We start from the raw sequence: 25,494 nt of genomic DNA on the forward strand, positions 1-25,494 counted from the left end.
TAGTAGGAATGGTCAGAGATCCCAAACACCAAGCTCAAAAAACACTATAGAAGAAAACGTTGTGTTATCCTTGTGAATGGAAGGTGAAATTGAAAAAACAGCAGTGTCAATAGCATCCATGTTTCTGGGAAATAAAATTAGGACTTGTTAGAAGTACTTTCTCAGAGCAATTTTATTTAAAATGAATTTTCTGTGATTTATACTGCCTTTTTGGCTCATCTTGATCAAGAGTTTGAATCATTTTGGAGGGCACTGTATTGGATTTCAGAGTTGGCAACTTTCAGTGCAGTGTCAGTTTACAACTCTTCAGTCTATCACTACAATATTTTAATATACTAACCATATTTCAGACAATCAATGAGAGTAAAATTCATCATCTCCAGCTTATATCACAAGTAATTAAATTTAGATGTTCTCTAAATGATTGAAGAACTGTTTTTTATTTTTATTTTTAAGAAGCAGGTCTAAATAACACTGGTCCCAAAAGGCCAAGGTGTATGACCCTACACCTCAGTTCTTAATTAGTCCAGTATAACAAACCAATCCAGCACAGCAGTGAATAATAAATTATTAACAGCTCCCTTGTGACTACCTAGATTGCGTTCATCATAGAAGTAGAAATACTACAAACACAGGATATCTACATTTATGGTATATGTAGTGCGACTACTCATCAATAAAGGGTTTTTGTTTATTACCGGACGGTAATCCATCTTCCTTCAAATTCCACAAGTTAGGATCAAATTAAAACACTACAACCTTAGTCTCAGTCTGGTGTAAAGGCATTACTTGTAAAAGCAAGAGTTACACACCCCACCTGTTTTCTCTGCTTTGGGCCATAGGCTGTAGGGCTGTTAGAGGAAATTCATCACATATGGGTTGATGGAGGACACCTCAGAACACTTGCAGTCATCACAAAATATAATGATCAGGACCCCCAAACATTCTTCATTCAAGGATGACTGATAGTTCTTTATTTCTAGGGTTTATTGATTTTTTAGCGATACTGAGAAAAAAGGAATCTACCTAACTAATGAACCTAATGTTATCTTTCATTGACATGGACTGGCAGGTAAATATTTTATTTTTTCCGGTTTAAGATTAGTTATGTTCTTTGTTTCTTAAGTTGGATACAGAAGTTAACATAACATTTCATGAGCTGCCATGTCATCAGTATGTCTTAAGTTCTCAGCCCAGAAAGATGGCAGTTGCAGCAACTTGACTGTCTGAAAAATAAATGTGCAACATGTGACTTCAATCAATAAGAACTGATTTTGCCAATCAATTTCTTGGTTCACCAAGCTCCCAATTATTGTAATAATGTACTACAATAGAAATTCATAAAATGTAGGTTGCGAGACAAGGCTCAGGCAAATGTAGGATCACTGACACCGTACAGATCACAGGGGCCAAAGGTTAACAGTGTGACACAATCACCAAATAAAACAGCACCAATATCAGTATAATGTGACCACTGAACAGTGGTCAATACTGTTCACAAAGGGTTCAGTATACCAGCTACCAAAAAGGCATTGTAAGAAACATATCATGCATTTATTATTTTATGAATGTACACAGCAGAATCTCAAAGAACCTGCACTAAATCTTCAATGCCTCTTCATAACATTGTCCTCATACACAAGCTCACTGTAGGCGCATGCCCCTGGATTCCACACAATGTTCTCAGTCAAAAACCACCAAAAATCTGGCCACCAAAGAACTCCCAACAAAAACCTTGCAAGCGGCAGTCCTGGCCTCCATGACTTGAAAGAGGGTACTCTGTTTGTAATGAGAAGCTCTGATCCACAGGGCCCAGCCACTTGGGGGGATGGGGCGGGAGGCAAAACACGAAAAGCGATGAGAGGCTGCTCCAAGAAGGCTGCGTCATACCATCCCTGGCGACAGAAGAAAAAATTAGGACCACCGAAATGCAAACAAATACTGTAGTTACCCTTTCTATTAGTCTCAGCAAGGTACCCCGGCAGGTTGTTGTTGAGTTTGTGCCGGCAGACAACTATGGATTTAGCTCTGTATCAATCTCAGTGTCATCAAAGCCATGAAAGGACTCGGCATCGCTGTCTTTATCAAAAATTTGGAGCAGAGGTTGAGGTTTAGAAAGGGAGAGCAGAGTTTCAGGAGGAAAAATGGCCGTACCCTGTTGTGATGTATCCAGGACGTTCATTGTCTCCACTTCTTGGACATTTATCTGCTTCTCAGCCTCCTTTACCTCTGTATCGTTTTCCTTCTTCTTCTCCTTTGCCTCCACCTTTTCTTCAAGTGTCCTTTTCTCATCAACTGAGTTGACCTGTTTCTCTGAATCTTCTTTTGTTGTAACCATACTCTCCTCTGCTGGTGGTACTAGTTCTGCTACATCAGGTCCGAGCAAGATCTCAGAGAGCCTGTTCACTAGCTCCTTCTGGGCCTCTGCTTGGGTACTGTGGCTTTCTGTTCCTGACAGCACACTGGCCACATGGAAAGAGCGCTGCAACAGCTCTGGCTGTTCAGATAGAAGTGCCAAAGCCTCCACCAGCCATGCCACCAGCAGCTGAACTAGTTCTTTGGGACTGGCCCCTGCTGCCCCACCCTGTGCTGCCAGTTTGGTCCAGCGTGTCAGCAGGAATCTCTGCAGCACGGGCCGCAAGCACATCTCCAGTGGCTGCAGGCGGCAGGTGCAGCCAGCTGGGACAATCGTTGGCAGGGTGCTGGCAGCACTGAGGGTGGCCAGAGAGTCGTCTGTCATGTGGCTGCGGAAGGAGTCCATTATTAGCATGCCCTTGCCCCCACCTTGGGCTTTCATATGCTTCTGCCACACCTGTGATGTCCACAGATCCATCTCCTCCTCCTCAGTGAAGCCCTCCACCTTCGCCTCCAGCAGGATGGAGCTGGGGACTCCGGCTCGCAGCCTCCCTGGGTGCTGGCCCTTGAAGAAGACCATGGTTGGGAGAAGGGTGCCGTCAGCCAGCGTGGCTAAAAAGATGTCAATTAGAGACTCTCCAGTGCCCACCAGCTGGAACGCAGGCTCTTTGCCCACCGTAGCAGGGTCGGCCAGCAGATCCAGGTCCACGAAGATGGAGAGCTCGTCCAAGGCACCGATGACAGAGAGGGAGAAGTTGTGAGCCTGGATCTGCTTGTGGACAAACTCTGTGAAAGACCGAGCGCTCTCCTCTGTGTTCCGAGGCAGGCGCCGGCTCACTGTGCCCGTTGTCTGCAGGCCCAGGTCGTGCTGCAGCATGAATCCCACTGCCCACTCATAGGAGATGCGGAAGGAGCTGCCCTGGTTGGCGTGGCTGTGGATTTCCGAGGCCTTCTGGAAGAGGTTCTTCTCATTGACCGGCAGCTGTTGCTCTCGCTGGGCGAGCACCCACTCCACTAGGCGGTCCACGGCTTCCCCGCCACCGCCGCGTCGATCCCGGTCCAGCTGTCGCTCCTTCTCCTGCAGCCAGGTGTGGATCAGTTGAGTCTGTGTGCTGAAGTGCTCAGCAGCCTGGGCGATGCCACAGCACAGCGCAAACAGCACGATCCTCAGCTGACGCACAGACAGCGTTTCCTCCCGCTCCTTCACTCCCCCCAGACCATCAGCCACAAGTTTGTTATCTGCTGCAGACGTCGTCTCTTTTTCGATATCTGTTCCCTGTACTTCCTGTTCGACCCCAGGGCATTCATCTTGTTCTTCTTCGGTGTCTGTGTCTATGTCTTCAACAGGAGCCATTTCCTGGTCTAGTACTTCAACAGGGTCCTCAGGTGCCCATTTTGATGAAGAAGCCAAGGTGGGTTTACGGACAGGAAGTGGATAAGAGGGCTGGCTGCGACTGTTTTTGATTGGTGACAGGACCTGCCTTATTAAACATACAGGAAAGTGGTTAACGGTACTATGAAGTGCTTCAATCATAATTTAATAGTAAGCATAAAAGGAAAAAAGTAGGCTTTTTAAAAAACATTTCCTCACTACAGCTCATATAAAATACCTATAAACCCAGTGAAGAGAAAACTAACTCCTGCTCAATACCAGCTCCTGTGCTAACCTTACTCTAGAATGGATGGAATAATGTCACTTGTGTCCATTTACTTCCAAATGCAGTCCTGTGATGTTTTTTTGCATTTCCTTTCCCTCACAGCTATGCCTCACTTTATTTCCAACAATGCGGTCATCTAAGTGAGGACAGTAAAAGTAAAGGAAGGGCATCTTGGGGTCTTCTGTGTGATCTGCCCTTTAATTTCGATCTTCTGGAGATTAATTAATTATTCATTATTAATAGTTGGAATTTCAATGCATAAGACCCAATACAATGTACAGTTGTAAACATAAAACACTACAACATTTAACTAACTGAGATTTGCCTTTCTGAAAAACAAGTATTACTAGCACCAGGCTTTACACATAGACTGACATACTATTTTTTTATTAATTAAAATAGGACAACACAACTAGGTGTACGACTAAGGCTCAATACAGATCACTCACAGAACATGCCGCACTTCAAGTCATTAGATCAGCGTGCTTTGTAAGGGAGTTTATCATAGAACCATTCTTCATGCATTATTTCACATAGTGAGCAAAAATATACAGAACATTTTATTAAATACCTCTTCATAGTGAATCCAATTCTTGGGGGAACTGAAAAAAAGCAAAATGAAAAGAAATATTAGCAATAATACAAATACAACAACAAATTGTTTTTTAAGTTAGAGTTAGACTCACCAGTTACTCATATGGCCACTTGCTACCTTTTTAACCAGTCATGTAGAGGCAGGTCTGCTAACGAACTTTTTACATTCAACATTTATCTTACGGTTTTCAACATTTATGTAACCCCATCATATTAATCACAGCCATTGAATATTCTATAATGCATTTCCATTAATACTGGAAAACGAGCGCATTATGACACACACACCTTACAGTACTTAAGACCCCCAACTTGTGAATTCAACAGCACCTGCCATAAGACAGACCTAGTCTGCCTTATTCAAGATATTTTGAAAGTCATTTACAAACAGCATTAAATAGCCATTACTACACTTTGCCTCCAGTATGCACACAGTGTGTATTTGCTGCATGTTATGTGCATATATAACATATGTGTTAAGTGCGGAGGACAGTGGCAGAGTTCCTCCACATGGGCTGCTGGGGCCAGGGAGCCACTGTTGACCTCTGTTGTGGGGCGAGAGGCCATGGTACTCCCAGAAGCAGCGGCTGCCCTTGCATAGGTTGACCCTGCACGCAATGCAGCCGAACACGCTCTCGTGTCGCAGATTCTTCACGCTGCAGTTCTTGCATCGCTTGGTCTTGGCTGTGATTTTATCCAGCCTGTGCCTCACTTCTCCTCCTTCCCCTCCTTTGGGTGCAACTCCCCGCTCTTCTGCAAATTGCCTGCGAACTCCTCTCTGAGTGCATTTGGCTAGCTGGTGGCCTAGGCGCTTGCGAAACTTGGCCTGGGAGAAGCGACCGCCCTGAACCCACAGGGGAGGGCTGTCTTTGCGGCTCTCACGAAGCAAGATGAACGAGTTCGCTATGCACAAGTTGAGCAAATACCAGAAAAGGCAGCGCCACCACGTGTCCCGAATCAGCCCACCCAGAGGGTTGCAGGCCTGCAGCTGGTTGCAGATGTCCACACCCCGCATATTTTCTTGGAGCAGCCGGAAGGCCTTGGGTCGCTGGATGGGGCAAAGCTCACCAGCTTTGACCTGAGACTTCCTCCACACAGTGTCGGTTAGCCCTGGCTCAGAATTAGTCGACACGCAGCACATTTCCTTGCTATCCTGCCATCGTGTGACCAGTACAGGGCCAAACACCTGCTGAAAGAAGTCCCCAGAATGGCTCAGCTGGCCTTGCTCCCAGAATTCCTTGGGAACCATAGGAGAGTGTGGAGGGAAGGAGCTACAGCTATAGATATCCTGGTCCAGCAGCTTCTGCATGAGGGGGAAAGATATTAGGGAGCTGGCCAGAAAGATTTGGTGGTTCTTGCCCTGAAGACCATTCAAAAGGGATAGTACCACCCTGGAGCCTGGCACCCCATCCTTCTGCTCATCCTGTTGGGTCTCAATTAGCATGCGGTGGCAATACCCTGATTTGGAGTCACACAGCAGCCACACCCGCATCTGACCTTTGCTTTGCTTCTCCTCACTGCACTCAACCTCCAAGTTGGTCAGGAGAGCTTGGTCGATGGTCAGACACTTGTTGGGAAGATAGGTCTCCCATATAGTGTCCTCCAACACCTCGAGCAAGGGCTGAATCATACGCAGTCTATCAGAGGGGTTGTCTGACCAATCCGCATTCTCCCTGCAGGCCCGAATGTGTACACAGATCTGGTGGAAGCGTTTAGCTGGCATTGTCTTGAGGAAGGTGAGGCAGCTCTCACAGTGCTGCCAGGACCAGTACATTTCAGGCTCCGGGAGGTTCTGCAGACCCATCAGGACACTGAGGCCCATGAAACCTTGGATCTCTGCAACCGTGACAGGCCTCCATCCTGGGTCGCCCTGACCCAAAACTTGGCGAGACATGGCATAGGCATTGGTCTCCTCAGCGATTACTTCCAGGAGTGAGGTTGGGAAGAGCAAGTGGAAGTAGTCGATGGCATCACTTGTCTTACTCAGGGAGTGGTAGGGTCCAGACACGTCTGTAAAATCTGGCACAGTGAGGCTCTTCAGTTGTTTCTCAGAGCAGTTCATGGCCCCACAGTGTGGCTTCCCCAAAACTTCAACTTCACTCCCTCCTTCCCCTCCCGGTTCCTCCTCCTCAACATCGGAGTTTTCAAAATCTGACTCCAGCTGTTCTGTGGGGAGGGGAGGGGGGGGGTCACAGGAACAACAGTTAGTCTTCTGCTCCTCTGGGCTTATTCTTTTACACTTTACTTTGCTCTTACTCCATAAACCATGCTGAGAAAAAGAAAATGCAAAGCAGCCTCATAGCAGGAAACAAATCAAGTTTGCTCAGGCTCATAAGGTCATGGAGAAAAAAAGTGTTTAGAAAACTGTGGTGGTCTGCAGTTCCTCAGTGGCATTTGTCCAGCTGTCCACATTATTTAACTCCACTTTTGCAAGTCTCCATTTGCTTAGAATGTCAGCTTTGATTCCCTTGTTCCAGTGCTTTCATGAGAACTTCTCCATTATTCCTGTGGAGTGTTACCAAGGGGGAAATGGGGGTAGGGTAAAATGGAAAAGCCATATTCTTGCATACTGTTTAGGCCAAGTGGCCAGAACCTGTAAATGGGGTTTACCTACAGTGAAGTAAGGTGCATAGCTGTGCGCAGTACAGTGATTCAGTGAAATAGACTGGTGGAGAGTTCCAAGAGAGGCCCATAAACAGTGTCAGTTACCTCCTGCACCATAATAGATTTAGCCTTATCTATTAACTTTTCATAATCACTACACTACACCAGACACACATCCGGACACAAAACAAAATAATACTGCTCCACCCTCTGCTTTTAAAGCCGATATGAGTGTGAAATGCTGACGTAGGTTTTCTTCCCGTTAAATGTCACACACATGCACAGACCAAGGCAGCTCCCCTCCCACAGCGATGTCGCGAAGACTTCATGACACCCACCTATCCGGGTGCAAAGACTGTAGCTATGGCTGGGGTTCTGGACAAGGTGCTTGGCCATTTCATCTCCCATCCCACTGACGAACTTGCAGGACGCGCAGGCCAACTTCACCCCACTGAAAGGGCATTAAAATGGGGAACTGTTAGAATACTGCTCATAGAGAAGAATAAATACTAATGGATCAAGACAACAGATGAGGCAGAAGAAAATGTGCCCATTTACCTCGGTGTTAGTTTCTTGTACATGGTCAGGTATCTGTGGCTGCTGCGAGGTACATGATTACTGCAACAGAAGCATGACAGCAATTAGAAAGCAAAGAAAACAAGTCTGGACAGAAACAAAGGCAGATAACGGGATTGTGGCAAACTGACATTCAACAGTCATAAACCTTCTGGTTTATAAATCCCCCATTCAGATTCATATTGGCAGCACTGCACCATTACCAACCAGCAAGTGCCATACAGCATAATTGCCCCATCCCTCTCAAGTATTTTGTCACGCACATGATCATGTGGTTGGCGTAGGCGCGGGAGCAGCAGGTGCCGTAGTGGCACAGGGAGCAATGAACGTAGGTGGGGTAATGGTTGGGGAAGTCGGGGACTTCAAAGTTGCACTCCAGACACAACTGTTTTCCTAGTGTTGCCCTGTGGGAAGATCACAAGACAAGTGGATCAAACACAGTCCCAAGTCACAACCTTCATTTCACAATACCAATACTTCCCTAACCAATAGAGCAACGAGAGTGAGACCAACTCTCCAGGAATAACATTGAGAACTCAAGAATACTTTTCTCACTTTCCACCATTTAAATGTGGTGCCATGTTTGTGCTTGAAACGACATTGCAAATCATAATCTGTAAGTAAACCTTATTCTTATCTGCTACGATGATTTCAAAGAACAATTTTTTCATGTAAAGCAAACACTTTGACAGAGAGCAAGTGAATTTTTTTTGGAGCATGGGTGTGAACTCACCGTTGTTCCTGGAACTTGGTCAGCAGCTCCAGCATTTTACTGACAGATCTCTTCTTGGTAGTGATTTGTAGTTTGTTCTGAGCGTGGCTGGGGGTCTGCACAGACTTGGGGACAACTCTGCCCACGTGTGGAGAGGGGGTGTCTCTTCCAGTGGGAGCAGGCAGAACTCCAGGGGAGACCACAGGCGGGGCCACAGGGGGCAGCCTGGTGGCCTTGTTCTGCGCTGCATATGCCCGGATGGTTACCTGTTAGGCACAGACTCAAATTTATACAAAGCACTCGGCCCCCCCGGGGGGGGGGAATAAAACAGATGAGTTCACAAAAGTAACACATCATCAACTAAAGTGTTCAAATGCAGATGAAAGGAAATTGTGAGGGCCACAGAACTAGTGTAGACACATGGGATGTCATTATTTGAAGATGCTAGATGGGCCAAATTACCCGATTTGTTGATGACTTATCATCAAATCTTTTAATGTTCTGATATAGTCAAAGGCAGGTAAAGATGCCAACTGGGGCATTAGTGAGAAACACACTGGAGCAACTTCAGATGCGATTTTAGATTTATAAACCGCAAAGCCCAATTCCTCCGTGCAAGCCGCTGTAAGGCCAGCAGGCTGTCAGAAGCTTCTGTAGGTATCCAAAATATGCTCCAGTGCACACAAAAGCGGATGGAGCCAATCTAAGCCATCAAAACTAAAACTGAAATAATATCAACACACCCCAGAAAGTGAGCTATCACTTTAAGGTGTCATTATAATGGTTAGGTCTTTAAAAATAAGTTTGGCTTGTTTTTAAAGACCTTGTTTTTAGCTGACAGCAGAACAAAATTTTTGTCGACTACAAAATCTGTATTCTTCAAATCAGAAACAGATTAAAAGTTGTCAGTCATATTTTATCTATGAGGCTCACTTTGGTCCCTGGCATAAGCCCCTCTAGCTGCTTGGGTTTGCGGAAGGTCTTGTGGTGGTACATCTTGTGATCGATCTTGTCCTTGGTGAAGAGGAACTGAAGACGGCACTTATTGCAGTGGTACACCGTCTTCTTCTGTGTACGCAAAGTACAAAAGCAGAGGATGAGAACTTAAACCAAGAACTGTTCATGTCACAAGCAAAGACCTTGACATCTTAACAGATTTCTTAGAATTCAGAATAAATAAAGTTTTAAATTACATTACATTTATTTGACAAATGCTTTTATCCAAAGCGACGTACAATAAGTGCACACCGAAGGTCATTGGAACAACTACAAAACACAGGTCCGATAAGGTACATACTCATTATGTAACAGTTATTCATAGCCTTGAACACATTAAGTACAGTTCACACAGTATGCATAGGCTAGGTCAGAGAGTAATGTTAAGTCAGACAAGCAGGCGTGACAACAAGCTACAGCATCAAGATAACGATACAAGTGCAATATACTTGTATAACTGTTACGTAATGAGTATGTACCTTATCGGACCTGTGTTTTGTAGTTGAAAAGGCAATCAAGGAAGAATCTGGAGGACCTTGGTCAGAAAAAGATTAAACCGTAGGTCTCAGCCTTATGATGGGCTGAGACAACATATACACTGTGCATCTTTAAATGCTCTCAAAGATTTTCCAGTTGAAAATATTCCATGCATATGAATAAGAATTTTATTGTGTTTTCCACAACCAGAGCATAACAAGCCAGGGAGCATGTATGCCCAAAATCTGAAAGTATATTGCAAAACACCCTTTTTAATCTAGTTTGTGACTGTTCACTGTTTGACCTGGACTCTGAACAAAGGAAAATGTACTAATTAGTTTCAAAAGGATAACACTGTTTGCGTACACAGACTAAACAAACTAAACAGTGTAAAATGTAAGAATATCTTTCTCTCTCTCAACCTCCCTCCATATAACAACCAAATCATTTCCAACATTAACCTCACAAATGGAAAAAGGACACTATGACATGCGAGTGGCAGAGTCACACGCTGCTCTACGTGGTAAAGCCTTATAGTGCTGCAGTCATGCGCGAGCAGCAGCCAGGCCCAGGTGACACAGTCACAGGAGGCCCACGCGTACCTGGTGGCGGATGTAGTGCTGCTGGTAGGCATTGCTGTTTTTGAAGACTTTGAGGCAGTAATGGCAGAGCAGATTCCTGGTGTCCTCGTGCCAGGCGCGGAAGTGGTTGTACACATCCGCGTAAAAGGAGGACCTGTACTCACACACCTTTAGTGTAGGGCGAACATTGAGAAAGAATGTGTCACTCAGACAAACAAGATCAAGTCAAAACCTAGTATATGGCCGGACCTAACACACTTCATCCGGCCGACCAATGGTGTAACTGAATCACTCACTCAGGCACAGACATTCGCGTTTGTAGGGCTGGCCCCGCTGTTGCGGTCCAGCCAAAAATAGAAACCGTTTGTAAGTAATTCAATTAAACCCCCCCCCCCTCCACACCACACAAACGTATGAAAAATGTTCAGGCGGACTTAAAATTTGGTCCAACCCAAATTGCTATTTATTATGAAATGAAGCAGGCTGGCATTTACCTGGCAGACGTATGGCATCTCTCCTGGTTTGTGGGTGTTCTTCATGTGCTGCAGGAACACTGGCTCACTCTCAAACGCCCACTCACAGATCTTGCACTTGGCTGCACACAAAAATAACACAACTCAACACTCCTCATCTTGCATATTGATCATCCATACTTGTGTGAAGATAACAGTTTAAGTGCTCTCTTCATTAATAAAAATGTACATTAAAGATCAGAGATATCAATCACAATGAACACAACCAGAAAAAGGTTGAGGCTAACATTGAATTAGCTTGCTTGGTAATTGAACCATGGCCCCTTCATGGAATGAGCTGTTCTTGTGACATTTACAATTCATATGGAAAATGAGTATGCAGAGCAGCTAGAATAAGCTAGAGCAAACTCAAGAATAAGCATCTGTGCACTTTTGGCGCTGTGAATGAGGATGGAATCAGCAGTTTGGTTGCAGAAGGTGAATTACAGGTCAGGTGTCAGAGTGAAAACAATGCATGGGCCAAAGCAGGCACACTGAGAACCCTACTACAGGGGAGAGAGGGTGGAGTGGCGTACTGGTCGACTCGTAGTGGCTGTGCACGCTCTCCAGATGGCACTGCAGCTGGAACGGTGTTGGAAACTGGCGGTAGCAGTGCTGGCAGTTGGTGTGGGTGTCCACCTCCCCGTTCTGCTGATCCAGCTCCACGTGGTGCTTCATGTGATTCATCAGCCTGTGTATGGGGCATACAGAAGGGCCAGAATTCAAGATAAATTATGGAATGCATTACACCGCGTCCCCCCCACACCCCCCCCAAACTCAGATCTAAATTCAAACTGCAAAAGACTTCCGTCTAACTTATGAGTGACAAATTTAAGCACAAGTTACGCTTTTGTATTTTGTTTCATCCATTGGGCTTGTTCCGCCTCTGCCAAAGTCCATTGGTTACATTTACTCAGGTGAAAACTGTAAATGTGTAGCAGAGTCCAAAATGGTCAAGGATAATAATAGTTTCACTATAAAACATGAATGTGGCGCTTTCCTCGTGCTGCCACCTGCAGCAAGCAGGAAAAATTGCATTTCCATACTCAAGGTTGGTGCCAGTGTTTTAATCCCCAGAGCATTAAGTGACCTTCAACAACAGCCTATAGGTGATAAGCAACAAAGATTTGGCCCATTGTGCTCCAGAGTAAATAAGAAAAAACAGACTACTTCATGACAAATTTGGACCCTCCACCCCCATCACAATAGAAATAACTGAGTAATGCACTTTTCCTGTTTTAACAAGCCAATTTCTCCACATTAAATCAATTGCACTACAGTACAATTGAGTCAATGTGGAAACATGGAATCAATGAAAGCATGGTCACTGAAACCATGTCTTAAAAACCTGCACGTTTCAAAGGAATTTTGTTGATTCCTCTGCCATACTAGAAACAGCCATGGTATTGTTGGAGTCATTGAAACAAGCATGAAACCGTCCAGACCCTTAGCGCAACTTGGTGAACTATATTTTTTGGTTGATTTTACACGCTTATATATGGCAGTCGGTTGAAAATAGACACTTCATGCTACAATCATGATAACGGCAATGACTGTGCTGTGAAGTTTCGGTAGCAAACAACAAGGCTGAATTTTGATGTAATTTACATAGAAACTATACGCTCAGATCGCCTAGTTTCACTCACTGTGGCCAAGCAGAATCGATAACGCTTCAGAATATATATAACGTTAAAAGATTTAATTCAATCTTCTACTGGGAGTTTTGCCGTTTATTGAGAGTGTGACAGAAAATTTCAGTGCTGCTGACTGTAATCGAATGTTTTTCACATTTACCGCTCGATCGAGCAAGTACCATTCACAGTACATTTTTATGGGTTAGTGCTGTCAGATTGTCCTAGCTACTTTACATGAACTTTGTACGGTGATCAATAAAAGCTAACAGAACAGTACCACTTCTTGTCACTTGTACCACCACTGTAATGAACTAAAAAAAGGCTACAAACTACCTTTTCTATAAGAAATGTGTTGTCGAGCTCACGCGAATACACTGCTGGCGACATTCTATAGCTCTGTTTTGCCCTCCATACTATATAGCTAGCTATGGCACGTCCTCACCTCTGTAACGTTATTTGTTGTCCTCCGTGTGTCCATACATCTGTATAGGTGGTTGAAGCTGTGTGTCCTTAGCTCCTATTCATGCGTGCAGGATAGCATCTGTACGCGCTAATTAGGTTAACTAAAGTAGGCGAACCGTACGCGCTAACTAGGTTAGCTAAAGTAGGTGAAACGCGAACACGTTAGGGTTAGCTAAGGTAACGTTAGGCGATAAAGCTGTGCTTAAAAATGTTGTGCCTTACCACCTGCGCATGCGTCCTACTAAACGGAGCAATACCTGCGCATGCGTCCCACCAAACCTCCCGCAAAGGTTGTCCTTGAGTAAGTGAGTGAGTGACCACAATTTGCCACGCATAGCCCACGGCGCCAGTTCCTACATTCATAAAACGGAGAGTGCCTTCACTCCCTGAGTGTCAATTCCTCTATAATTAACCTCTGAACACATGAGGTGATGTTCTTGAGTTAACAGAATATTCCCAAGTTAACAGAAAAGGATCAGACTTTTCTACCAATATCATCCAAATGCAAAGAACTGTTCTGTGCCAGGTGACACTTTCCCCTGCCAGAACTGTGAGGTGCTTCTGTGCCTCTGACCTGATGTTGTTCTTGAGCCTCTTGGCGCAGCTGAGGCATTTGAAGAGCCTGTGCTCGCGCACTTCCGTGGAGCCCCGGCCGCGGACGCCTTCACAGGTGCCGTAGTAGAAGTCGTCCACCAGCATGATCAGCTTGCCCTGGGAGTCCAGGGCAGCGCTGGGGATTCGGTCCGCCAGCTGAGGAGACGGGCCCGTGGAGGTCAGCGTCGGCAGCGGCTTGGGTGGCGTGGGCGGGGTCACGGCGGGCCGCGGGACGGGGGCACTGTTGGTGGTCACGGGCTTTGGGCCTTCCGATGACTTCAGACTCAGCTCTGGACAGCAGAACTGTGTGGGGAAACAGAGACCGTTTATTGCAGTCATCATTACTCATCACTGGCAGAAAAAATGGAAACGTGGATCAATTACAGTGCACTATGAAAAACACCTTGAAAGCATTTTTCCCCCCAACTTTTGCTTTAACCGTTATCGTCCTTTTTCGAATTTGCATTGGTTTGTCATGCCGCACAGCCAAAATGGGAAATAAGGTCTGAACTAAAATGCTACTGCATTTCACATTAAGCCCAAGTCAAAAGCACACGCATTTAAGAGATTCGGGCCCAGTGTCCAGCCAAGATAAGCTTATTAAGTTGAGTATCAAGAATTATATGCATCTTCCACTTGCTGGGTAATAAGATAACAGAGCACACTGAAGTTTCCCACAGGCCCGCAATCCCCATACACACACTTACACACATATGTCCCCGAAGAGCCTCCAACATTCTGAACTGGGCTCCACAGCGTGGGCAGGCATGGGTGGAAGGTACGGATGTGGCAGGACCCACTAAAAACACAGGGGCACACAAGATCAGAATCACACCGACACCAGGACTGTACTGTTCAAATGGACCGAACACTTATCTTAAACAACAGACAGGAGTCTGACATGCAGCTTACTGCTGACAAGGTAACAAACACTAATAAATATTAAACACTGGAATCACCAGCACTGTAGCACACAACTCTGCTCCCTCCAGCATTGGGAGTGGATTACAAACTAGACCCCAGCAGGCTATAAAATAAAAGCACTGGGCTGTGTTACTGCATTTCATAAATACATGACTACAATACATAGTCTATTCATTCAAACCTTAACAGAAAATGTTAGCTACATTATAACATAATATAATATAAACAACCATCTAAGAAATAGCTATAAGAGGTGCATCCCTTTTTTCAAGTCGATTAGAAGCTCTGGAACTGCAGAGAAAAGCTGCATGGATGCACATCAGGGGTGATATTTTTGTTCTGTGGTCATTTATGGTGCTATAAAGCACCAACAAGCACTCAAACAATTTCTACAAAGCTGTCAACAGGGTTCAATTTGAGTGTGCATGCACCCAGTATCACCAAGAACCCTTGAAAGGACATTAAAGAAAAATAAACTAAAAGCACTAAATCAGTGCTAAATAATAATGTGCATACTCATGATAAAACAGTACACTTCTGTGATGTTGTACACATATCTAAGGTATATACATTCAGCATGCATTAACAAGAGGTTTCTCTACACTATAGCATTAGTATTTATTGTTAAGTACTGATATTCAATAAACACTCACGGATTAACCAGTTTTCTTATAACATTAGAAGTCTAACATTAGAAGCACTTGACTAAGGTTATTACAGGTAGGTGCTACACTGCTTTTCCAGCCATAGTAATAAATGGATACAGCGTTTGTTTGTAGGCGCTGAGAAAGATCAGTTTGATCCCCGACCTTTAATGCTGTCGAGGGGCGAGGAGGGAGGCACTGAGGCGGGGGCAGAGTTCAGTCCGTTTGTGGGACCGTTGTTGTTGGCCATAACAACCTGCAGGGCCTGCGGCTGCGCCACTGGGGGTGGGCCGACCGTGTTGACCATGTTCATCAGCTTCTGCACGTCCGGATTGTTGTCTCCATGCTTAACAGTCACCAGGTTACACACGTTCACTGGGAACGAAAAACAAACACACGGTCGGGTTGACACGGGCCCTATAAACACACCTTCACTCCCACTCAGGGAGAGGCTCAGCAGCCACAGCTCATTTCTGCCTGCTCACAGAACTCGCTTGGCCTGGGGCAAAGGAGGGATTCCTGGGAAATGTTGTTTTTGGCCACCACCCAGCTTCTAAAAAAAGATTCAATCAAGGTTAAGAATGGGGAGGGTAGGGTGAGATGTTTTGGGTGACCCAAAAAAAAATGAAATCAACAAATTTGCAAGTGGTGACTTATCCCTCAATTCAAAGTGAATGCCTGCAAACCTGAATTTTTGGTTTGCAATTATTATTATTATTTTTTCTTTTTAACTCCCCTCCCAGACTTCCCACTATGTTTTGTAAACAAGCATCATTTCTCATGGATGGGGCCTGTATCCTTTCACCTCTGCTCTCTCCAGCCCTCGCCAGTGGCAGCAGCGCTGTTTGCGTGTGCCGCTGCTGAGGCTCTGGAGCCGAGCCTTCCTTGCAGTCAGGCAGAGGATGAGGCGGGCCAGCGCCTGAGAAGTGGCCGCGGGAGCACGGCCCCTTTACCTTCATCGTCCCCCGGCTCCTGTACCTCCAGCACCGTGTCCCCCTGCATCAGGAAGCGCCGGCTCCTTCCCGTCTCCTTGCCCAGGGACCCTACCGCATTCCAAACGTCAGACACAGCACGCACCCCGCCCGCTCCACGCCGCCGTTCCCTCAGGCCCCCCCCCCCCGAGGCCGTTTCCCTCAGGGAACCCCCCCACCCCAGCCCCACATCAGCACCCGAAGCCAAACTGCCATGTTATTACACTGAGGACTTCCCTTCCTCTGGGCTCTGAAACGGGAAAAAGGTGAGGAGGAATGGGGGGGTGTGTGAAAGGAGGGGAGTACATCATGGTGTGTAGCCATTCTGCTCGCTTGGCTAGAGATTAGCATTACCTAAAAAAAGTTATGGGGAGAAAAAAATATTAGGAGCTGAAGCTGGCATTCGTCGCCCTGCTATACTCCGATGAAGATTCATTAGAAGATTCTGTAGATCTGTTAGTAGGAGCTTGCCTGAGAAGTTATGAAAGAGAGACATTCCTTAAATCCAAGTGGAGTGTAGTTGCAGAATTGGAAAGATACAGTTAAGCAATTCAGTTAAACAATGAATTCAATTCATATCCTCTCATTTTCAAATTTAGGATCGTAAATACAGACCTGATACACTGTGAAATCCTTAACCCTAATACATTCCTCAGCCACAACCACTCCTGCAAAAGTTCAATAACAGGCCATTTTTTAAACAGTTTTTCTGTCTTAGAAATGCTTTTCTTTTTTTTGGCATGTACAATACATTATTCCATTCAGGAACTGCCTAATTAATGAACTGTATTGAGCCAAAAAGCTATGCCACACTTCACTCCTAACTCAAGGTAAGGACAAGGCACGGTCACAGTCAGGCTGAACAGAAAGGCCTCCATTACCTTCTGTGAGGAGGGCTTATGGGTAGATCAGTGGCAGGCATGAAAGGCTTGGTCATGAAGTGAAAAACACCCTCAAAGGGTAAAAGCCACCCAGACAAGCTACAGCATCGGTTATCCGAAAGAACTTAAGAAATGCATCCCTTTTGGCCGGTCTTACCGAGCTTGGTGGGCGCGTTGGAGGGGGGCCCAGGCGACTGGAGGGGCTGAGTGCCTGCGGTGGCCGCCATGGTGGTGAGGGGCTGGGTCAGCGGGGCGGTGCTGCGGATGGTGAGGGTGGCCGGGATCTGTACCGTCGTGTAGGAGCTGGTCGGCGGGCGCGCCGCCACCTGGTTGGCAGGGCGCATGGGCTGGGGCACCACCTGGGGCATCACCTGGGGCACCCCCACCGCCGGCTTGAAGAACTGAGCGCCCGGGGCTGCAACACAAACTGACGGTCACAGGGCGCTCCACCGGACACTTAAATTCTCAACAGCAAGAATGTGAGAGTACACCTGCCAGCAGCGCCGCCGTATGGGAGGGACAACCGGGTACGTTGTCCCGGGAACTCCATCCGGAAAGTAACGAGTCATGACCGTAACAGTAGCATCCTGTAATTTGTGTTGAGAATACTTTAAAATCGGATATACGGCAACCTAATTTAAAGGGAACACCCACACCCCAGGTGAAGAGGTGCAGACCAACTGAAAGCAAATGAATTACCTGACACAAGGGTGATGGGCCGCACCGTCTGCCCCTGCTGCACATTCAGCACGATCCCTAGTGGGTTGACCGGGTTCTGAACAGGCCTCACGTTTCGTACCGGGAACCCCTGCAACACGGGAAAGAGATGTACTGTAAACAACAGTCCTAGAAACCAGTAAGCACTGTTGGGATCCTTGCTGTTAAATCCTTTTCTTTTTTTTTGTATCCATCAGGTTTAGACTTTGTCGTGCGAGTTATGAAATGGAACTGCGAAAGAGGGGAGAATCTTGAGCTCCATTCTTGCATCAGGACAGCTGAAAGCGACTGCTCCCTCTTGATGGAAAAGCAGCACTGTTATCTCCTACTTCCCATCACCATTTCCACTCAATCGCTAAGCCCAAAAAGGCATCTTTATATGCATGAATATCTATGTTTATCATCACTGCTATGATTTACTACTTTTGTCTGAGCCATTTTGGCATATTTTCATCTAGCTTCTTGTCCTTCCATACATTTAACCAATATTTTGCCATTTCTGTTTAGTGGCTTCACTAATCCCATTGTAGCCTTGCAGGTCATCCCACAGGCCTGCTGAGAAATCACATGGGCTTGCTGAAATGGCCATACCTGTGTGGTGAAGAATATTGGCTGGTTGTTGGCAGCACCGGGGCCGGGTGCAGCAGTGGGCATCATCTGCATAGGCTGTAGCACCTGTGACATAGCCACAGTGCTGAGGCCCCCAGGGCTTTGTGTCAGGATCAGCTGCTGGCCAGGGCCGGGCTTGGGCAGCCCTGGGGGCACCAGCGAGGGCATGGAGTGTGGGATGCCTTGAGGTGCCACCGAGGGAGGCAGCACAGAGGAAACTGGCGCTGCGAAACAGGAAATAGACACGCAACATATGCAGGGGTGAGCTCTCAGGGATCGACACAAAGGTCTGACACCATGATACACATTTATCATCAAATCTCATAAACCACTGCCAAGAGACATTTCGAAATTCTTGTTCTCAAAGATAAAGGTATGGCTAATTTCTTCCTGAGGCGTTATATAATAAATATATGTCTAGGAAAATGTTTTAAGCTATTAGGCGTGCTTACATCTGCAGTACATGTGACTGTGCAGATACTCACATGTGGCATTGGTGAACAGGGAAACCATGGACTTCTTGCCATCACTGGCGACGGTTGCACTGGAGACAACCAAGGGTGTTGATACAATGGGCAGTGCCAAAGGAGTGGCAACAGGGGGCACTATGGCCACAGAAGAGGCGCTGGGACTCATCACACTGAGAGGGGCTACAAATACAAAACAATGGTTTGAGCAATATGGGGGGGATAAATAGTACTTAAGAAGCAAGATGCTGAAATACACGACATGGCCAAAAGTACGTGGACACCTGACATCGAACAACTCATGCAAAATTATGGGCATTAATATGGAGTTGGTCCACCCTTTGCTGCTATAAGAACCGCCACTCTTCTGGAAAGGCTTTATACTAGATGTTGGAGCATTGCTGTAGGGATCTGCTTCCATTCAGCCAGAAGAGCATGAGTGAGGTTGGGCACTGATTAGGCGATTAGGCCCGGCTCGCAGTTGGCTTTCCAACTGATCCCAAAGGGGTTGGATGGGGTTGAGGTCAGGGCTCTGTGCATGCCAGTCATGTTTTTCCACACCAATGTCAACAAAACCATTTCTATATGGGCCTTGTTGTGTACCCGAGGGCACTGTTATGCTGGAATAGGAAAGGGCCTTCCCCAAACTGTTGCCACAAAGTTGGAGGCACAGAATCATCTAAAATGTCAATGCATTAAGATTTCCCATCACTGGAACTAAAGTGCATAGCCCAAACCATGAAAAACAGCCCCAGACCAACTAGTGTCCAGGTACTGCCAGTTGCTTGCATTTATTTGTGGAGTTGAGACAATCCGCATGGCACAATTCGAAAATAAAAATCTGTGAATAGGTTTTTTTTTGTCCACATTACTCTGACCAATCGCAGCAGATATACACCTTAGGATTGTGTTGTGCAGCACCAAGACAACTGCTCAGTTGGGAAGATTGCTATTATGGCCATCTCTTCGATCAATGAATGAAGCCTTTTTGGTTCAAGGTTTGAAGGTTTTATTCATTGATCAAAGAGATGGCCATTACAGAAATCTTCCCAACACACAACACAATCCTAAAGTGTATATGTGCTGCGATTAGTCAAAGTAATGTGGCTTTTGCGAAAGGATGTCTCAAAATCTGATTGGCTGGACCAGGCTCAGTGGGAAAAAAAAGAAAGAAAAGAAAACATTCTGAATTTTTCACAAATCGTGCCGTGAGGATTGTCTCCAAAAATCCACAAATGCATGCGACAGGGCGATGCACAAATGTGAACCAACTCCATTTATTTGTGGATCAGTTACATTTAATTGTGACTCCACAGCATTTATTTGTGGATCAGCTACATGTATTTGTGGATCACTTACATGTATGTATGCATTTGAGACCCCCATACCCCCATAGATGAATATCCCATTTTCAGACTTTCGTATTGCTTAAAGTAAAACTAAATGAAAACTACCAAAGGAACCTGGCAACTTGAGTCAATTACAAAAATACAAGGTGCCTCAAAATGTACATCTCTTTTGGACATTGTTTTACCTCTAGATCAAGCACAAACACCAGCGCAGATGAAACTACCCACAGGTAATGAATTACTCATGACCCCCTCCATCCCTCCTTAAAGTTAAAACCGCTTTATATCCAATAGCAGGGGAAACTTGGCCCGGTACTTACCTGCATTGGTCTTATTCTCTATAACGCCAACTTCTTCATCCTCCACATCATCATTCATTTGCTGCCATGGTTCCAACTCCTCTTCCTCACACTCCATGAATAAGTCTGCATCTGCCATCTTGCTGGCTGGGATAATAAGGCTTTGGTGACTAAATCCATATTGATACTACTTTGATCAAATATAGCCTGTTTAAAAATAATTTTAGAAAACTGTACCTGATTTATAGAAATGTCTTGTACAATACATAGACAAACATATAGCACATAAATACATTTTTCTTCTAGCATTACAAACATCTAGATTATTGGCTAGAAATATCCAGCAAGATCCAGTTAAATCAAATACAGTTAAATTTGAATAAGTAGCTATGTAGATCAGCGGTTCTCAAACCCTGTGTATGCTGATTTTTTTTCCAACCACAATTGCAATCTTAGAATTTTAGCAAGCTATTCATTTTTCTTAATTGGGTGTTTTTCTTCAGCCACATTACACCAGATATAGCTATGCGTGCCATGAAGAATAAATGTTCAATAGAGCACAATGCTCATATTGCGCTATACTGCAAACAATTACATGAAAATAGGCAACAGTTTTTTTTTTTTTTTTTTAATCAAATGAAAAACTAAGGTTAATCGATGGTTTCCTAGTTAGGTTGTTGAAAAAGTGCATATTTTCTTCATAAACCTATTAACACAGTGCAGGTTTGGCACGTTATCATTTGCCTGGTCTTTGACTTCATCATCTTCCAGACGGTTAGTTTTAGTGGTCAGGTGTCCACACTTCCACCAATTAGCAGCCTACAAATTCACCTCAGTCTTTCATTTGATCAGTTAAAATAATTAACCTCCTATGCAACTGTATGCAACATAGCACAAGAAGCACAATGTGAACATGGAAATTTTATTCTTTATGGCATGCATAGCCATTTCTGTCATAATGTGGCTAAAGAGTACAAATAATCCCACTGAAAAGTACATAGTTGAGAAAATATTAAAAGCTGGTTAAAATTTGAAGATTGCAATTGTGGTTTAACAAAATGCCAGCATACACAGGGGGTCCCCAGGACCGATTGTTTTGAGAATCACTGATGTAGACACATTACATAGCCAAAGGTATGTGAACACCCAAACATCACACCCATATGTGCTTGTTGGAAATCTAATTCCAAAACCATGGGCATTAATATGAACTTGGTCCTCCCCTTTGCTGCTATAACATCATCCACTCTTCTGGGAAGGCTTCCTACAAGATTTTGGAACCTGGCTGCAGCGATTCGCTTGCGTTCAGCCACAAGATCATTAGTGAGGTTGGGCGATAAGTCCTGGCTCGTAGTTGGAGTTCCAATTCATACCATGTTCGATGGGGTTGGGGTCAGGGCTCTGTGCAGGCCAGACAAGTTCTTCCATACCAAACCTGGCAAACCATTTCTTTATAGACCTTGCTATGTGCATGTGGGCATTGTCATACTGAAACAGGAAAAGCCATCCCCTAAACTGTTGCCACAGTTGCAAGCACACCATTCTCTAGAATAGCATTGCATGCTGTAGCATTAACATTTCCTTTCATTGGAGCTAAGGGGCTTAGCCCGCACCATAAAAAACAGCCCCAGACCTTTATTCCTCCTCCACCAAATTTTACAGTCAGCAATATGGAATCAGACAGCTAAAATTCTCCTGGCAAACGCCAAAACCAGATTCGTCTGTCAGAAGGAGAGAGCAAATTGACGGCAATTAGGCTACTTGAAATTCAATCCCAAAAGCAATGGACAACTGATGTTGAAACTCAAGGATATAAATGGGTTGGAAATGGATTTAGACATTGGAATCACACAAATAAGTGGTGTCAATAGTCAAAGTAAAAACTCTCTCTCCATTGTAACTGCAAGAATAAGATCGCATTTCTAAAGCTAATATCAGCTACAAGCAGACAGAATAGCATAGTTAGCAAGGTAACTACAGTGCCTTCCAAGATTATTCCAACTCTTGGACTAACAAAAAATTGACAAAAACCCACCCTCCCATTACCAAGGATAACATTAAAAAGTTTTCAGCATTACAGCACATTAGGGACAACAAGTCAGGAATTTTGTATTGAATCCGCTCTAATGAACTTCCTGCATTACTCCTAATGAAAGACAGCAATCATTTATGAATAGAACATACCAATTTCTGCCATGCTAGCAGCCTCAATAATCCAGAATGCAACAGTGTGACTTCATGGAAAATTTGGGCATGGCCACGATCTCCAACTTTGCTTTTAGTCTTTTAACTAAGTACTACTAGCTACTGTAGCTACCGTTAATCTCAATGTAGCTGGCTGTGAATGCCATGCCCTTTATCACAAAAGGGGTGGCAAAAGAAGTTCTGGGGAACATAGGAAAATAACACACTGGAGCTGATCCGAAAGAAGCCTGACAGAATAGCAACTGAAAAATTGGAAATAGCGATAAAGTTAAAATATATTACAAATATCAGGTAAACAACCCTGGAATGTATTTCGCATAACTACAACACATTTACTAACAATGTACATGTTTTAGTCTGCTGTTTTCCTTTTAAAAAAGAGCCCCAACATCAGCAGATAAAAAACACAACATCAAAGATTGATGGCTGAACCTAACCTACGTATTTTGTTTGCCATTCAATCATACAGGAAATATTCAACTTGTGTCAGAATACATTAATTGTAATCATGAACCAACAAAAGTATGGCACATTTAGTTCACTCTACCGTGCTTAGCTAATGTTATATTATTCAGAAAACATAAATATATTGATAATAATTAAATAATATAGCAGAGGCATAATTTGAGCTGGGGAGGACATGTTGCAGGCTACAATATTTGGTGCAAATCTCATTTATAAAATATGCAATTTCTTTAAATTTATTTTTTATGATAATATTATGTATTAAATTAAATTAGAAAGTGAAATGAGAATACTAACAATTTTATTTACTTCACAACAAAATCTATACTCAAACCAATGCTAAATGTAAAGGCAACCTTTGATCATTTATTCATAAATAACCTACCAGATAACAGCAACTGTTTTCATGCTCAATAACTAGCTACCTGGCAAGCTAGCTAGCTAGGCTTAAATTACACTGACAATTGACACACTGGGTTCAGAATATCAATTCATAACTCAGTCACTCGGTTAACAAGCTAGTCTCTTTAAAGCCATAAAAGTATCGTTTATAATGGCATAATGTTATTGGAAATGCGCCATTACACATTTTCATGTGGTAACTACTGAGCAATTAAAGCCAAAACGTAATGCTAGCTACATCCGAGGGGTGGTGAGGAAAAATAGTCCCTGCCAGAATGCGCTTCTGTAGCTACACTGTATGTTCCAACTACAGCAGCAAGCAATAGCTAGCATAGTTTCAAACGGGAAGATAAGGCGAAGTTCTCAGGATTTAAAAATAATTCTACATTTGCATATCGTATTACGCATTTACGTTTACGTAAATACTCGAAAAAGGAAACAATGTTATAAAAAAAACGCGTTTCCTGAAACAGCGCAATCGTACGGCTAATAAGTACGGCGTCCTGCAGCCTCAGTGCCTCATCACAATGCGATGTTCGCTTTGCATGTCTTTTAGCATTAGCTAGGACAAAGAGACGCATGAATTAGAACCATGCATGGTGACACATGACATATAAAGTAAATTTAACATATCAAACTCACCTTTCCTTTCTATATAACTGACAGCTACAACATCAAACCTGAAGGCAAAACAGTAAAAATCTTCGCGGGCTTACCACCCACTGAAAAAAATAACTGCGCCGAGTGGGCAGACGTTTTCCTTCTCTTTAGCTCGCACTGGTGGAAGCATCCTTTCGTCACTTCCTCTGTTGCAGTCAGTGTGTTGATTGGTAGCGATCTTTGCAAAAAGGCGGAGGATTGAATGACGTCATTAAAGATGTCCTACTTGCTAAATTAAACCTTTGTCGTTTTTGGACATTACAAAGTGAATTTAATTGATAAAAATGTTTTTGCAATGTTCTAAATAACAACAGAAACGAATTATTGCTAAATATTTCAAATATAGTTAGTGTATGTAATAGTAAAGGCACTGTGTGAGTATAAAGGAAAATGCCATGTGCTTTCACTTTGACCTACAGATGAGCGACCATTTTGTTTTTCTGGTAGAGTATTTGCTATATGAAGGATCAAAACACCTGATTGTGCTTTTCAACTACATAAACAGACATTATAATTATATACAAGAATGTTGTTAACCCCCATTGTCTCTGAAAACATACTATTTTTAAAAAATAAGACTCAATTTCAGCAGAACATTAAATTATGCTAACATAATTTAGTTAACTTGAGCAAAACATTTGGCATATTCACCACATGTCAATGAAAACTGGGAGACAATGGTTTAAATAGCCAATTAAGCAGTTAGATGATCAACCAGACAGCTAGCTAAATAGCATGGTAGATATAATTCCCAAGACAATCTTTAAATTGTAACTGGTGTTGTTACATACAAGCTATATCATTCTGGCAAGGTAGCTATCAATCTACCTAGCTTCTGATATCGCCTATGTTTGTTGACTGAGCTTGACATCGTTCTTTACCCCTCCTACTACTTTAACGAAAAATAAATAGCATTTTTTTGTGTTTTCAAAATTAAAATCATAAAGGATGTATATTAGATACATTAAATATTTTATTTTTATTTTATTTAAGTCCATCTTTCAAAGACAGTTGCATTTCGAAAATTGAATGAGGCTGGCACCTGTAGGATGCCTGTACACCACAGCAAAGGCTGTGCCCATAATCTTTTTTACAATGATGTAGCAAAGCTGCTTTGGCTAGATAAAGAATCTGTTTTCCATGTGA

The 25,494-nt window shown here is 44.0% G+C and overlaps 1 protein-coding gene across 4 annotated transcripts; it reads right to left on the reverse strand.

Annotated features, from left to right (window-relative positions):
• Nucleotides 1–154: 154 nt before the first annotated feature.
• pogzb (pogo transposable element derived with ZNF domain b) lies at nucleotides 155–24,489 on the reverse strand. 4 transcript variants are annotated; one of them, XM_064352275.1, is made up of 23 exons: nucleotides 24,331–24,489; nucleotides 20,638–20,763; nucleotides 18,987–19,151; nucleotides 18,484–18,725; nucleotides 17,875–17,983; nucleotides 17,667–17,762; nucleotides 17,333–17,590; nucleotides 16,277–16,366; nucleotides 15,489–15,698; nucleotides 14,463–14,554; nucleotides 13,736–14,058; nucleotides 11,602–11,756; nucleotides 11,048–11,148; nucleotides 10,575–10,721; nucleotides 9,433–9,567; nucleotides 8,521–8,765; nucleotides 8,051–8,191; nucleotides 7,770–7,829; nucleotides 7,550–7,662; nucleotides 5,151–6,773; nucleotides 4,585–4,615; nucleotides 2,155–3,836; nucleotides 155–1,895 (listed from the first exon to the last, which is right to left on the reverse strand). In XM_064352275.1, the coding sequence occupies exons 2-23, from the start codon at nucleotides 20,753–20,755 to the stop codon at nucleotides 1,885–1,887; spliced, it is 6,147 nt and encodes a 2,048-aa protein (XP_064208345.1). In that variant the 5' UTR covers nucleotides 20,756–20,763; nucleotides 24,331–24,489; the 3' UTR covers nucleotides 155–1,884. The 4 variants fall into 4 exon arrangements, with proteins under 4 accessions (XP_064208345.1, XP_064208351.1, XP_064208369.1 ...); XM_064352281.1 differs by lacking the exon at nucleotides 24,331–24,489 and adding an exon at nucleotides 23,672–24,012; XM_064352299.1 differs by lacking the exon at nucleotides 17,667–17,762.
• Between the last annotated feature and the right edge of the window lie 1,005 nt (nucleotides 24,490–25,494).

This window comes from Anguilla rostrata, chromosome 1 (genome assembly GCF_018555375.3).
Source record: "Anguilla rostrata isolate EN2019 chromosome 1, ASM1855537v3, whole genome shotgun sequence".
Classification (NCBI taxonomy): Eukaryota; Metazoa; Chordata; class Actinopteri; order Anguilliformes; family Anguillidae; genus Anguilla; species Anguilla rostrata.

Excerpts from the sequence above, each read along its gene's own strand:
- pogzb (XM_064352275.1), bottom strand. The coding sequence starts at position 20,755 with ATGGCAGATGCAGACTTATTCATGGAGTGTGAGGAAGAGGAGTTGGAA. Across the intron at positions 16,367-17,332 it reads CAACGCGCCCACCAAGCTCG|GGTCCCTGGGCAAGGAGACG; the intron begins GTAAGACCGGCC and ends GGAATGCGGTAG. Across the intron at positions 4,616-5,150 it reads CCTCTCGCCCCACAACAGAG|TTCCCCCAAGAATTGGATTC; the intron begins GTCAACAGTGGC and ends GCTTTTTTTCAG.